This window comes from Leucoraja erinacea, unplaced genomic scaffold (genome assembly GCF_028641065.1).
Source record: "Leucoraja erinacea ecotype New England unplaced genomic scaffold, Leri_hhj_1 Leri_268S, whole genome shotgun sequence".
Lineage (NCBI taxonomy): Eukaryota > Metazoa > Chordata > Chondrichthyes > Rajiformes > Rajidae > Leucoraja > Leucoraja erinaceus.
Window position 1 is genome coordinate 154270 of NW_026576169.1, and position 12462 is coordinate 166731.

The following is a 12462-nucleotide window of genomic DNA, read 5'->3' on the forward strand; positions in this document are numbered from 1 at the left end:
CACCATTTTGTGTCTGTGCACTTTCTCCACCAAACTGTATTGTAACCCCTCACCTTCAGAAACCACACTGTCTTTTTGATCCATCTGTTGCTGCAACTTTAAGAGTTCCTCCTGAATGGAACTTAAATTCTCTTGAATCTTTCCAAGATTTGTCTCCATTGTATTTAGAATCTTCTCTTCCTCTCGGATATCTGCCAGTGCGCGCTGCTCTTTCTCAGTGAGAACCTGGTGCAGTTCAGCATACTGGGATGTGTGACTGTAAGGTTGTGTGACTGTAAAATGAAAGGTGAAGATCAACATATAATGTCACTGATTATGTTTCCTCACGACTTTGACCGTGACATTTGCCCGGTACATTTTTTACTTGCATTAGCAATTCAATAGTTTGTCGAAATGCTCACCAGAACTAGGAGACAGCAGCACTACTTGTGTTACTGCGCTGCCCTATTATTACACGCATCACAGGGATCAAATCTACACAAGATCAGGAAATCGAAACTGGAAAGCCTCACCAGAACTCCAGAAATCTTCTGTTTCTGTTGCTGCTCCATTCGCTGGATCCCTGATTTCTTTTTTGTGAGCGACTGGATGGAAGATTTCACCTGATACTGGGATTGTGTTTGAAAATCAGATAATTAAATTGTTGACCATTAAAGAAGGAATTAAAATGATGTGATTAAATTCAGTTTGCATTTACCTTGTATATTTGAACAGCTTCTTTAACCGGCATGAAGTTGTGAGACTTGTGTTCTCGCCCGGCTGCACAAACCAGGCAGATCAGCTTCTTGTCCGTTTCACAAAACAGCTTCAGTTCTTCCTTATGTTCCTCGCACTGAAGTTTACTTTCCTTCTCTGTCCGATTCAGGCTCAGTGTTCGAGCTTTCTCAGGCAGTCTCGCCAAGGCCCGACTCACCCTGAGGGTGCGGTCTGTAAACTGCTCTCTACATTCCGGGCAGGAGTTTCTCCCCTCCCTGTCCCAACTCTTTGTGATACGCATTCCCTTTCGCGCAACTGCTGAACCCCTGCAGTACCGTGCATGTCCACTGCACCAACTGCCGTCTCAGGGAATAAATGTTATTTGGCTGCAAGTCTTCAGTGTGAAGGTGTCCTGAACGCTTCTAACTAATCTCACACGAGGGAGAGATCAGTTAGATATTTAACAGCCCTGAATAGGGCTTGCGGCAGTCGAAGGCAGAACAGATAGCTGGAAAGAGAGCAGGAAACTTTATTCCTTGGAGCGCAGGAGGCAGCGGGGTAATCTGATAGAGGTGTATACGATCCTGAGGGAAATAGATGGGGTGAATGCACAGAGTCTTTTTACCCAGATATTTAGGGGAATTAAGAACTACAGGAATTATGTTTAAGTTAAGAGGGGAAAGATTTATTACATATCCGAGAGGCAACTTTTCACATCGAGGGAGGTGGGTGTATGAAACAAACTACTAGAGGAGGTGGATGAGGTCAGAACAATAACGGCATTGAAACGCCGTTTTGACAGGTTCGTGGATGGTAAAGGATAGAGGGACATGGGTCAAACACGGGCTGGTGGGATTTGTGCTGATGGGGCATCTTGGTGGGCATGGGCAAGTTGGGCCGAAAGGCCTGTTTCCGTGCAGTGTGACTCTATGACTCTGTGAGGAAGGGACAGGACCGGCACTAACGAGGTCTCGGGTGTAACTCACTTGCTCCTGTTGGGCAGTGGAACCCGCCGCCCGCACCTCCGTTCACAGCCTGGGATCAGGATGGACACAGACCTCCCTCCGGCTTCATTCTAATCCCCGTCACTGCACCTGCCTCTCATTCACCAGTCTTCAGCTCACACCTACCCTCGCCGACAATGGGTCTACCTAGGCACCATTTGCCATTTGCCCTCTTCCCTTGTGGTGAAGTGTGAAAACGCACTCCCCCAGATTCAGGGACAGGTTCTTCCCAGCTGTTATCAGGCAACTGAATCATCCTACTGCAACAAGAGCTGAACTACTATCTTCCTCGGTCTATCCTTGATCGGACTTCATTGGCTTTGCCTTGCATTAAACTTTATTCCCTCATGTATCTTTCCACTGTAAATGGCTCGATTGTATTCCCAATGACTGGATAGCACCCAACAAAAAGCTTTTCACTGTACCTCGTTACAATGACAATAAATTAGATGAAACTAAACTATGCGGCCACCTCTAATTGGTTCTGGAATTTCTTCGCCTCCAGCTGTTCACCCCCACCCCACTCACCCCACTAGTCTGAAGAAGGGTCCCAACCCGAAAAGCAACCCATCTCTTTCCTCCAGAGATGCTGCCTGACCCGCGGAGTTACTCCAGCACTGTGTCTATGTTTGGTATCAACTCGCATCTGCAGTGCTTTGTTTCAACACCAAGTCTCAGAGCTTCTTATGTCAGAGCGGAAGGCGGCATTCAAAGTCCGACCTCGAGGATTAGGGAGAAGGAGGGAAGCAACAGGGGCAGATGATTAGGGTTGTAAAAATGTCAAGGTATTGGACCTTTCAAATGCAATGCATTCACAGAATCATGATCTCCATTCAATTTAATAGATTAATTCAATGGAGATATTCAATGTCACTTCACTGAACTTGGATCATTTGCACAACATGTAACATGATGGCTTGCGAAGCAAATAGGCCTGTTGAGCCAAAACCAAAGAGGCCAACGTCAGGCAACGCCATTGTAGTTGGAGACTCCATTCTGAGAGGTACGGACAGGGGTTTCTGCAGGAACTGACAGGATTCGAGGATGGTGTGCTGCCTTCCTGGTGCCAGGATCCAGGATGTCACGGACAGAGTGCAGAAAATCCTCAAGGGTGATGGTGAACAGCTGGAAGTGGTAGTGCATTTCGGCACAAATGATGTCGGAAAGAAGGGGATGAATATTCTGCAGCGTGACATTAGAGAGCTGGGAAAAATGCTGAAAAGCAGGACCTCCAGGGTGGTTATCTCCGATTTGCATCCAGTTCCTCGTGCTGGCGAGAGCAAGAACAGGGAGATACGGGACCTGAATGTGTGGCTGAGGAACTGGTGCAGGGGGCAGGGGTTTAGATTCTTAGATCACTGGGATCTGTTTTGGAGTAAGGGGGAACTGTACAAAAGGGATAGATTGTATCTTAACAGATGGGGGACCAGCATTCTGGCAGGCAGGTTTGCCACTGCTACACGGATGGATTTAAACTGAATAAGGGGGGTGGGGTGTCAAATGGGAAAGTCGAGGATGGAGTTAAAGGGAAAGAGAGTAAAGGGATAGTTAATGACCCCAGAATTAACGGGAAAGGAAGCTCACAAAAGGATAGGAGAGATGGGCCAAGTGTAATTGGGATCGATGTGAAAGGTGAGTTGTGTAAGGAATTAAAACTATTGTACATGAATGTGCGAAGTATAAGAAGTAAAGTAGATGAGCTTGAGGCTCAGTTAGAGGTTGGTAGATATGACGTTGTGGGGATTACTGAGACCTGGCTGCGGCAGGATCAGGCCTGGGAACTTAATATTCAGGGTTATACATTATATAGAAAGGACAGGCAGGTTGGCAGAGGAGGGGGCGGGTAGCTCTGCTGGTGTGGGATGGAATTGCGAGGGAAGACATAGGGACTGACGAGGTAGAGTCACTGTGGATTGAGTTGAGGTATTGTATTGGCAAGAAGACACTAATTGGTATTATCTACAGACCCCCAAATAGTAGCCCGGATGTAGGCTGTAAATTGCAGCAGGGATTAATAATGGCATGTAACAAAGGTAATGCCACTGTGGTGATGGGGATTTCAATATGCAGGTAGACTGGGAAAATCAGGTTGGTTCAGGACAATAAGAAATAGAGTTTGTAGAATGCCTCCAAGATGGATTCTTAGAGCAGCTTGTAATGGAGCCTTCCAGAGAAAAGGTAATTCTGGATTTAGTGTTGTCCAATGAACCAGATATGATATGAGAACTCGAGGTAAAGGAACCGCTTGGAAGTAGTGATCATAATATGATTAGTTTTATTCTGCAATTTGAGAAGGAGAAGGTTAAATCGGAAGTGTCAGTGATGCAGTAAAAGTGGCAGGCCGGCAAATCCAGGGCAAAAATCAAAAAGGGTCACTTTTCAGCATAATAGTATAAGGGGTAAGAGTGTTGTAAAAACAAGCCTGAAGGCTTTGTGGCTCAATGCAAGGAGCATTCGTAATAAGGTGGATGAGTTGTATGTGCAGATAGCTATTAATGACTATGATATAGTTGGGATCACGGAGACATGGCACCAGAGTGACCAAGGCTGGGAGCTGAACATCCAGGGATATTCAATATTAACCATATAACCATATAACAATTACTGCACGGAAACAGGCCATCTCGGCCCTACAAGTCCGTGCTGAACAATTTTTTTCCCCTTTGTCCCACCTGCCTGCACTCATACCATAACCCTCCATTCCCTTCTCATCCATATGCCTATCCAATTTATTTTTAAATGATACCAATGAACCTGCCTCCACCACTTCCACTGGAAGCTCATTCCACACCGCTACCACTCTCTGCGTAAAGAAGTTCCCCCTCATATTACCCCTAAACTTCTGTCCCTTAATTCTGAAGTCATGTCCTCTTGTTTGAATCTTCCCTATTCTCAAAGGGAAAAGGAGGGATAGACAGAAAGGGAAAGGAGGTGGGGTAGCGTTGCTGGTTGGAGAGCATATTAACGCAATAGCAAGGAAGGACATTAGCTTTGAGGATGTGGAATCGATATGGGTAGAGCTGCGAAACACTAAGGGGCAGAAAACGCTAGTGGGAGTTGTGTACAGGCCACCTAACAGTAGTAGCGGAGTTGGGGATGGCATCAAACAGGAAATTAGAAATGCGTGCAACAAAGGTAAAACAGTTATAATGGGTGACTTCAATCTACATATAGATTGGGTGAATCAAATTGGCAAGGGTACTGAGGAAGAGGATTTCTTGGAATGTATGTGGGATAGTTTTCTAAACCAACATGTAGAGGAACCAACGAGAGAGCAGGCTATTTTAGACTGGGTATTGAGTAACGAGGGAGGGTTAGTTAGCAGTCTTGTTGTGCGTGGCCCCTTGGGCAAGAGTGACCATAATATGGTTGAGTTCTTCATTAGGATGGAGAGTGACATTGTTAATTCAGAAACAAGGGTCCTGAACTTAAAGAAAGGTAACTTTGAGAGTATGAGACGTGAATTGGCCAAGATAGACTGGTGATTGATTCTTAATGTGTTGACGGTGGATATGCAATGGAAGGCATTTAAACACTGCATGGATGAACTACAACAATTGTTCATCCCAGTTTGTGAAAAAAATAAATCAGGGAAGGTAGTGCATCCGTGGATAACAAGGGAAATCAGGGATAGTATCAAAACAAAAGATGAAGCGTACAAATTAGCCAGAAAAAGCAGCCTACCAGAGGACTGGGAGAAATTCAGAGACTGGCAGAGGAGGACAAAGGGCTTAATTAGGAAAGGGAAAATAGATTATGAAAGAAAACTGGCAGGGAACATAAAAACTGACTGCAAAAGCATTTATAGATATGTGAAGAGAAAAAGATTAGTTAAAACAAAGGTATGTCCTTTGCAGTCAGAAACGGGTGAATTGATCATGGGGAACAAGGATATGGCAGACCAATTGAATAACTACTTTAGTTCTGTCTTCACTAAGGAAGACATAAATAATCTGCCAGAAATAGCAGGGGACCGGGGGTCAAATGAGATGGGGGAACTGAGTGAAATCCAGGTTAGCCGGGAAGTGGTGTTAGGTAAATTGAAAGGATTAAAGGCCGATAAATCCTCAGGGCCAGATAGGCTGCATCCCAGAGTACTTAAGGAAGTAGCCCCAGAAATAGTGGATGCATTAATGATAATTTTTCAAAACGCTTTAGATTCTGGAGTAGTTTCTGAGGATTGGAGGGTAGCTAATGTAACTACACTTTTTAAAAAGGGAGGGAGAGAGAAAACGGGGAATTACAGACCAGTTAGTCTAACGTCGGTAGTGGGGAAACTGCTAGAATCAGTTATTAAAGATGGGATAGCAGCACATTTGGAAAGTGGTGAAATAATTGGACAAAGTCAGCATGGATTTATGAAAGCTAATTCATGTCTGACGAATCTTATAGAATTTTTCGAGGATGTAACTAGTAGAGTGGATAAGGGAGAACCAGTGGATGTGGTGTATCTGGACTTCCGGAAGGTCCCACATAAGAGATTAGTATGCAAACTTAAAGCACACGGCATTGGGTATTTATGTGGATAGAGAACTGGCTGGCAAAGTTCGGTCGGGGCGGCCCGGCCCGGGGAAGAAGCAACGCCCGAGTCGGGGTGGCCCGGCCCGGGGGAGGTTCGATGCCCGTGTCGGGGCGGCCCGGCCGAAGGGAGGAGCAACGCCCATGTCGGGGCGGCCCGGCCCGGGGGAGGTTCGGCGCCCATGTCGGGGCGGCCCGGCCCGAGGCTGAAGTCGACAGTTACTCACGTGAGGGTGGCTGGGACGGTGTTCTGGCGGCGGTGGCCTGAGTCCGGGGTTCGGCCGCGGGCCAGCGGCTGCGTCTGCAGGTCTGGGTGGGCTGCAGCTACGACCACCCCGGGCCGCGGTGTTGAGCCGCGGGACTGTTATAACATCGCCCAGGGGGGGGGGGGGGGGGGGTATCGCCTCAGCGCAGAGGGAGAAGAGGAGGGAAGAGACTGCAGACCTAAGACTTTTGCCTCCATCACAGTGAGGAGATGTTGGTGGCCTCACTGTGGTGGATGTTAATATGTGTTTATTGTTGTTTTTTATTGTATGTATGACTGCTTAAATTTCGTTCAGACTTCGGTCTGAATGACAAATAAAAGGCTATTCTATTCTAAACAGGAAGCAAAGAGTAGGAGTAAACGGGTCCTTTTCACAATGGCAGGCAGTGACTAGTGGGGTACCGCAATATACAATAAGTTATTTAACTATGAAAATAAATATCTTAGTGACTGACAGCAATTCCATTTCCAGTGTTGAAATAAAACTTGTAATATTTTACCTCTCCTCGGGTTACTGAAACCTCCACCCATCTCCTTCCACTTCCATTCCTTCCTTAGCTTCACTATTCACACTTTCCTCACCTCACACCTTGTTGTCTTTTCATCTCTGGCTTTTTCCAATCACTCCCCTCACCAGTAGCCACCTTTCACTTACAAGGCTTTGTCCCACCTCCTCCTCGCTTCTAGCTTTCTTCCCCCCCCCGCTACAATCACTGATGAAGGTCCCTGACCCGAAGCATCACCTTTCCATTTTCTCCAGAGATGTCGTCAGATCCACTGAGTTACTCCAGTACTTTGTGTCTTTTTTTTGTAAACCAGCAACTGCAGTTTCTTATTTCTCTTTTCTAATTAACCTCAACAGTTTCTCATCTGATCTCTGGTTTTGCAGGTTAAAATCTTTGCTTCAGTCTTCATATTTTTCCAGTTGCTGTTCTTCATTGCACCAAGGCCAATTGGACTGTCTGACTTTCTCAGTATTTCTTTGTTATCTATGATCTTTTCATTCCACTGCTCAATTCTCCGTACTCTTTTGACCTTGTCTTGTGCTGTTGTTCAGTGCTGCCCTTACTTAATGTCTCCAGAATTTCACTGCACTCTCTCCTTCAGTTTCAATTCCCCAAAGTATTCTCACCTCTCTTTTCACTCAAACCTTTCACTTGATAAGATTTTCAACCTCATTAAAATTCTCTTATTCTAGTTCCTGTTTGCAATTTTCTCACTGCGTTTTCCAGCATCCGTAAGGTTTCACTCCTTGTTCTTTCCACACAAGCCAACCTCCCTTCCATTGACTCAATTCATACCCCACGCTGCCTTTGCAAGGCCAGCAGCATAATCAAGGACGAGTCGCACCCTGGCCACTCCCTCTTCTCCCCTCTCGCATCAGGCAAAAGGTATAAAACGCATAACTTCAGATTCAGGGACAGTGTCTTCCCAGCTGTTCTCAGGTGACTGAATCATCCTACCCCATCCAGTGAGCAGTGCTGAACTACTATCTACCTCATTGATGACTCTCTGTCTAACATTGATCGGACATTGTTGGCTTTACGTTGCAGGAAATACTATTCCCTTATCATGTATTTATACACCGTAAATGGCTCGATTGTAATCATGTATTGTATTTCCGCTGACTTGTTAGCATGCATAAAGCTTATCACTGTACCTCGGTACACATGACTGTTCAAATATTTTAGCTGTTTTGATTTGTGTTTTCCAGTATTTTCTTTAATGAATTATAGAATCAGGCTATTTGCCTGATCCGGTGGGAAAGTTGGTTTTATTTCATTCCTGTATTAAATTTTGCTTGATTTATAAATTATAATCCTACATAGCTATAAAAACAAAAGAGAGAATAGTGCTTTCTGAAATTGGAAACAAATACAAGGATTATGGAATTATGGAATCAATCCACATATCAATTAGTTTCTAGTTATGAGTTGGGTGTTTTGTAGATTAAAAAGTGCAGGCATATTTATAATTTCTTGCTGTTGGTGTCCATGGCAGATTGTCATTCTATAAACTGCTTAACCTGTAGAAATGGTCAGTCTGAAGAAGGGTCTCGACCCGAAACGTCACCCATTTGTTCTCTCCAGAGTTGCTGTCTGTCCCACTGCGTTACTCCAGCTATTTGTGTCCATCTATGTTGACGAATAGCTCTTTCCAACAACCACCAGGCTCTTTTTGTGTCTGTCTAAAGGCTTGTTCAGCTTATTTAATTAATTTATTTTATTTAAAATCTTTTGAGTCTTTTTGTACCACGTGTACTCTTTTTGTACTATAAAAAAATGGCCAAAATGTGAAAATCTAGCCTTTATTTTGTTTTACCATCATAACATAGATGTTGGTTATGGAAAAAAATAGGACCAGTCCTCAAATGAAAGACCTATATTGGGCAAGGCTAATTTCAATGGTACTCAACAGGAACTTATAAAGGTTGATTGGGAAAGGCTGTTACCACTTAAAGGGCCACCTGGCAAGTGGGAGGCATTTAAAGGAGAGATAGGAAGCCATGAGATCCAGCATGAAGGGCAAGCTTGCAGAATGAAGAAACCATTGTTGACAAGGAATATTCATAAGATCATGATCATGAGATAGGAGTAGAATTCAGCCATTTGACACATCAAGTCTACTCCACCATTCAATCATGATTTATCTATCTCTCCTAACCGCATTCTCCTGCCATCTCCCCATAACCTGACACCCATACTAATCTCGGCTTTAAATATATCCACTGACTTTGCCTCCACAGCATTCTGTGGCAAATAATTCAACAGGTTCACCACCCTCTGACTAAAGAAATTCCTTCACTTCTCTTTCCTAAAATAACATCCTTTCTTTGACACCCTTTTGAAGCCCTTGTCAGGAAAATGGAGACAGATGTCAGGTGTAGGCAGCTGCGATCAAATGAATCCTGTAAGGAGTAGAAGGTGGATCATTGGTAGAGTTGCTCCATTACAGTGCCAGAGATCTGAGTTTGATCTTGACTATGGGTGCTGTTTGCATGGAGTTTGTATGTTCTCCCTTTGACTGTGTGTCTTTTCTCTGGGAGCTCCGGTTTCCTCTCACACGCCAAAGATGTACAGGCTTGTCAGTTAATTGGCTTCTTTAAATTGTGAATTGTTCCTAGTGTGTAGGATAGTACTGGTGTATGGGGTGATCGCTGGTTGGCGAGGGCACGGTGGGCGGAAGGGCTTTCTTCCACACTGTATCTCTAGAGTCTAAAGATTGAAGTCTAAAGGAGGTAGGAATATGCTCAAGAAGGAGGTTAGGAGGAAAAAATGGACAGATCCTTGGAAGAAAAGGTTAAAAGAGAATCCCTAAACATTAAGTGCATTAACTAGGGAGGAAACAAATTTCCTTAGGGATCAATTTTGTATTCTATATGTGGAACCATTTGAAATGGGCAGGATCTGAAATTACTGCTGCTCATCTGCAATTACTATGGTGAAGAACAAGGAAGCTGGTGAGTTCATGGAGGAGAATAAAGTTATCCAGCAATATATCAACAAACAAATGAGAAGATGCTTGCAGATGTGAAGCACAAAAAGGTGGACACATCCACAATGGCCTGACTGAGAGAATTCTGGAACAATGTGGGAAGCAGGTGAATGAGTTTCTGGGGCCTTACTGTGTCTTCATTAGTCATAGGTAAGGTACCAGAAGATCGGAAAATACTTTGATTTAAGAAGGGCTGCAAGAAAAAGCCAGGGAACTGCAGGCTGGTGATCCTTGCAGTGGCGAGAAAGCTACTGGGATGAATACATAGGATTTGTTTGCATTTGGAAAGGTAAGGACTGATTAGGAATAATCTGCATGACTCTGTGGGAGATAGTGCCTCACAAACTTGATTGAGATTTTGAGGAGATGCCCAAAAGGATTGACATTGTGGCGGTCCCTGGGGGGTAGGCCACTCCTTGGATCATCCCCCTCGACGATTGAGGGACAGAGGAGTAGGTCTGCCACGGGGTTTACCGGTCGACTCCCGAGGGGTAGAGATAAGAGTGTTGGTGTGTGTTCTTGAACTGTTGGAATTAAAAAGCTTCTTTTGAATCCGCCTGGCGTCCGGTCTTTTCCTGACCTTGACCAGGCCACTACACTGGTGACCCCGACTTCGTTCATCACGCGTCGTGATGGATAATAACGCTGTTGCGCTGAAGCTCCCAACTCTATGGACTGAAGAACCCGAAACCTGGTTCCAGCAGGCAGAGGCCCAGTTTGCTGTGCGAGGTAGCACGCAGGATGAGACTAAGTACTTTTACGTGGTTGGCTCGCTTGACCAACTGACCGCGAGGCGGGTTAAGCCTTTCCTCAGGCCCCCCCCCCCCCCTCCCACCCCCGGTAGCAAACAAATATGCTGGCCTTAAAGCATTTCTCATCAGGAGGTTTGGCCTGGGTGATGCCCAGCGGGCAGCTCGCATTTTCAGAATGGACGGCCTGGGCGACCGCCAGCCGTCTGCCCTCCTGGAAGACATGCTCACCCTAATGGGGGATCATGAGCCGTGCTTTCTCTTTAAATATGCCTACCTGCAGCAGCTGCCTCCCGACATTCGCATGCAGCTCGCCAGGGATCCGTTTACCGACATGCTGGCGCTGGGTGAACATGCCGACGAGCTGTGGAATTCTCGCCATCGCAACCTGGAAGCAGTGGACGTCCTTCCCGAGGCGTTTGAAGACTCAGAGCAGGTCGGGACCGCTATCCACCGCGTCTCCACTGCTCCCGGTCGGCCCATGCGGCAAAATCCGGCAGCCATTGCGCATTCAACAGCAGGCACGTCCTTCCAGCACGGCCAGCCTGCAGTTCAAACTAATGCCAGCAGAGGTCGCTGGCGTTCAAACCAGCCAAATCGGCTTGCAGTTTCACCAGACGCTAGCGGAGGTCGCTGGCGCTCAAACCAGCCTGCAGTTCAACCAGACGCCAGCAAAGCTGGTTGGTGTTATTATCATCGCCGCTGGGGAGCTGCAGCCAGGCTTTGTCGCCCACCCTGTTCGTTCTCGGGAAACTAAAGGGCCGGTCGTCAGCGATTCCTTCGGCGGCCGGCACGATTCATCGCGTTTACGCTTGGGATCGCCGCAGTGGGGGACGTTTCCTCGTCGACAGTGGTGCGGAAGTGAGTGTTCTACCTCCCTCCATCACTGACATCTGGGCGGGCAAACACGGCCCTCTCCTCACCGCGGCAAACGGGAGTGCTATTCGCACCTACGGGTTTCGCACCATTCCCCTCAACTTTGACCGCAACTCGTTTTCGTGGAGGTTCGTCATTGCAGACGTTTCCCAGCCGCTGCTGGGCGCAGACTTCCTTAGAGCCCATTCACTGCTCGTGGATGTCAAGCGGCGGCGCCTGATGCACTCTGTCACGCTGGAGCCAGTCTTCCTCCGTACTGGTGATCCTGTAGTACGCCCTGATGGCCCCCTGTCATCCGTGGATGCGACTTTCGCGCGTATTCTGGCAGATTTTCCTGGCATTCTCGAACCCCACTTCCACTCCTCCACCCCGAAGCACGGGGTGGAGCACCATATCCCCACTACTGGTGCGCCTGTGCACGCCCGGGCACGTCGTCTCGCCCCAGACAAGCTCCGTCTAGCTCGGGAGGAGTTCCGCCAGATGGAGGCGTTGGGCATCGTGCGTCCCTCCGATAGCCCATGGGCCTCACCGCTCCACATGGTCCCTAAGAAGGACGGGGGCTGGCGCCCGTGTGGCGATTACCGGCGCCTGAATGATGCGACCGTCGCCGACAGGTATCTGGTCCCGCACATTCAGGACTTCAATGCCCATCTGGCTGGGGCATCCGTATTTTCCAAGGTGGACCTCGTGCGAGGGTACAATCAAATCCCAGTCCGCCCCGACGATATCCCGAAGACGGCCATTATCACACCATTTGGTCTTTTCGAATTTGTGCGGATGCCGTTTGGGTTGAAGAACGTTGTCTATATGGACGAGATCCATTGACAAGGGCCAGGGTAGGCTGGTTCAGGTGTGATTA

At 46.9% G+C, this 12462-nt stretch overlaps 1 protein-coding gene across 1 annotated transcript; it reads right to left on the bottom strand.

Annotated features, from left to right (window-relative positions):
- Positions 1 to 257: 257 nt before the first annotated feature.
- Positions 258 to 1012, bottom strand: LOC129693358 (nuclear factor 7, brain-like). Its single transcript, XM_055630200.1, has 2 exons — positions 698 to 1012; positions 258 to 608 (listed from the first exon to the last, which is right to left on the bottom strand). Exons 1-2 carry the CDS (start codon positions 995 to 997, stop codon positions 432 to 434), a joined length of 477 nt encoding a protein of 158 aa, XP_055486175.1. The 5' UTR covers positions 998 to 1012; the 3' UTR covers positions 258 to 431.
- Positions 1013 to 12462: the final 11450 nt, after the last annotated feature.

Bases quoted from the DNA above. Each gene is read 5' to 3' on its own strand.
- LOC129693358 (XM_055630200.1), bottom strand. From the start codon at position 997: ATGCGTATCACAAAGAGTTGGGACAGGGAGGGGAGAAACTCCTGCCCG. The intron at 609-697 runs GTAAATGCAAAC...ACACAATCCCAG, and splicing joins AAGCTGTTCAAATATACAAG to TATCAGGTGAAATCTTCCAT.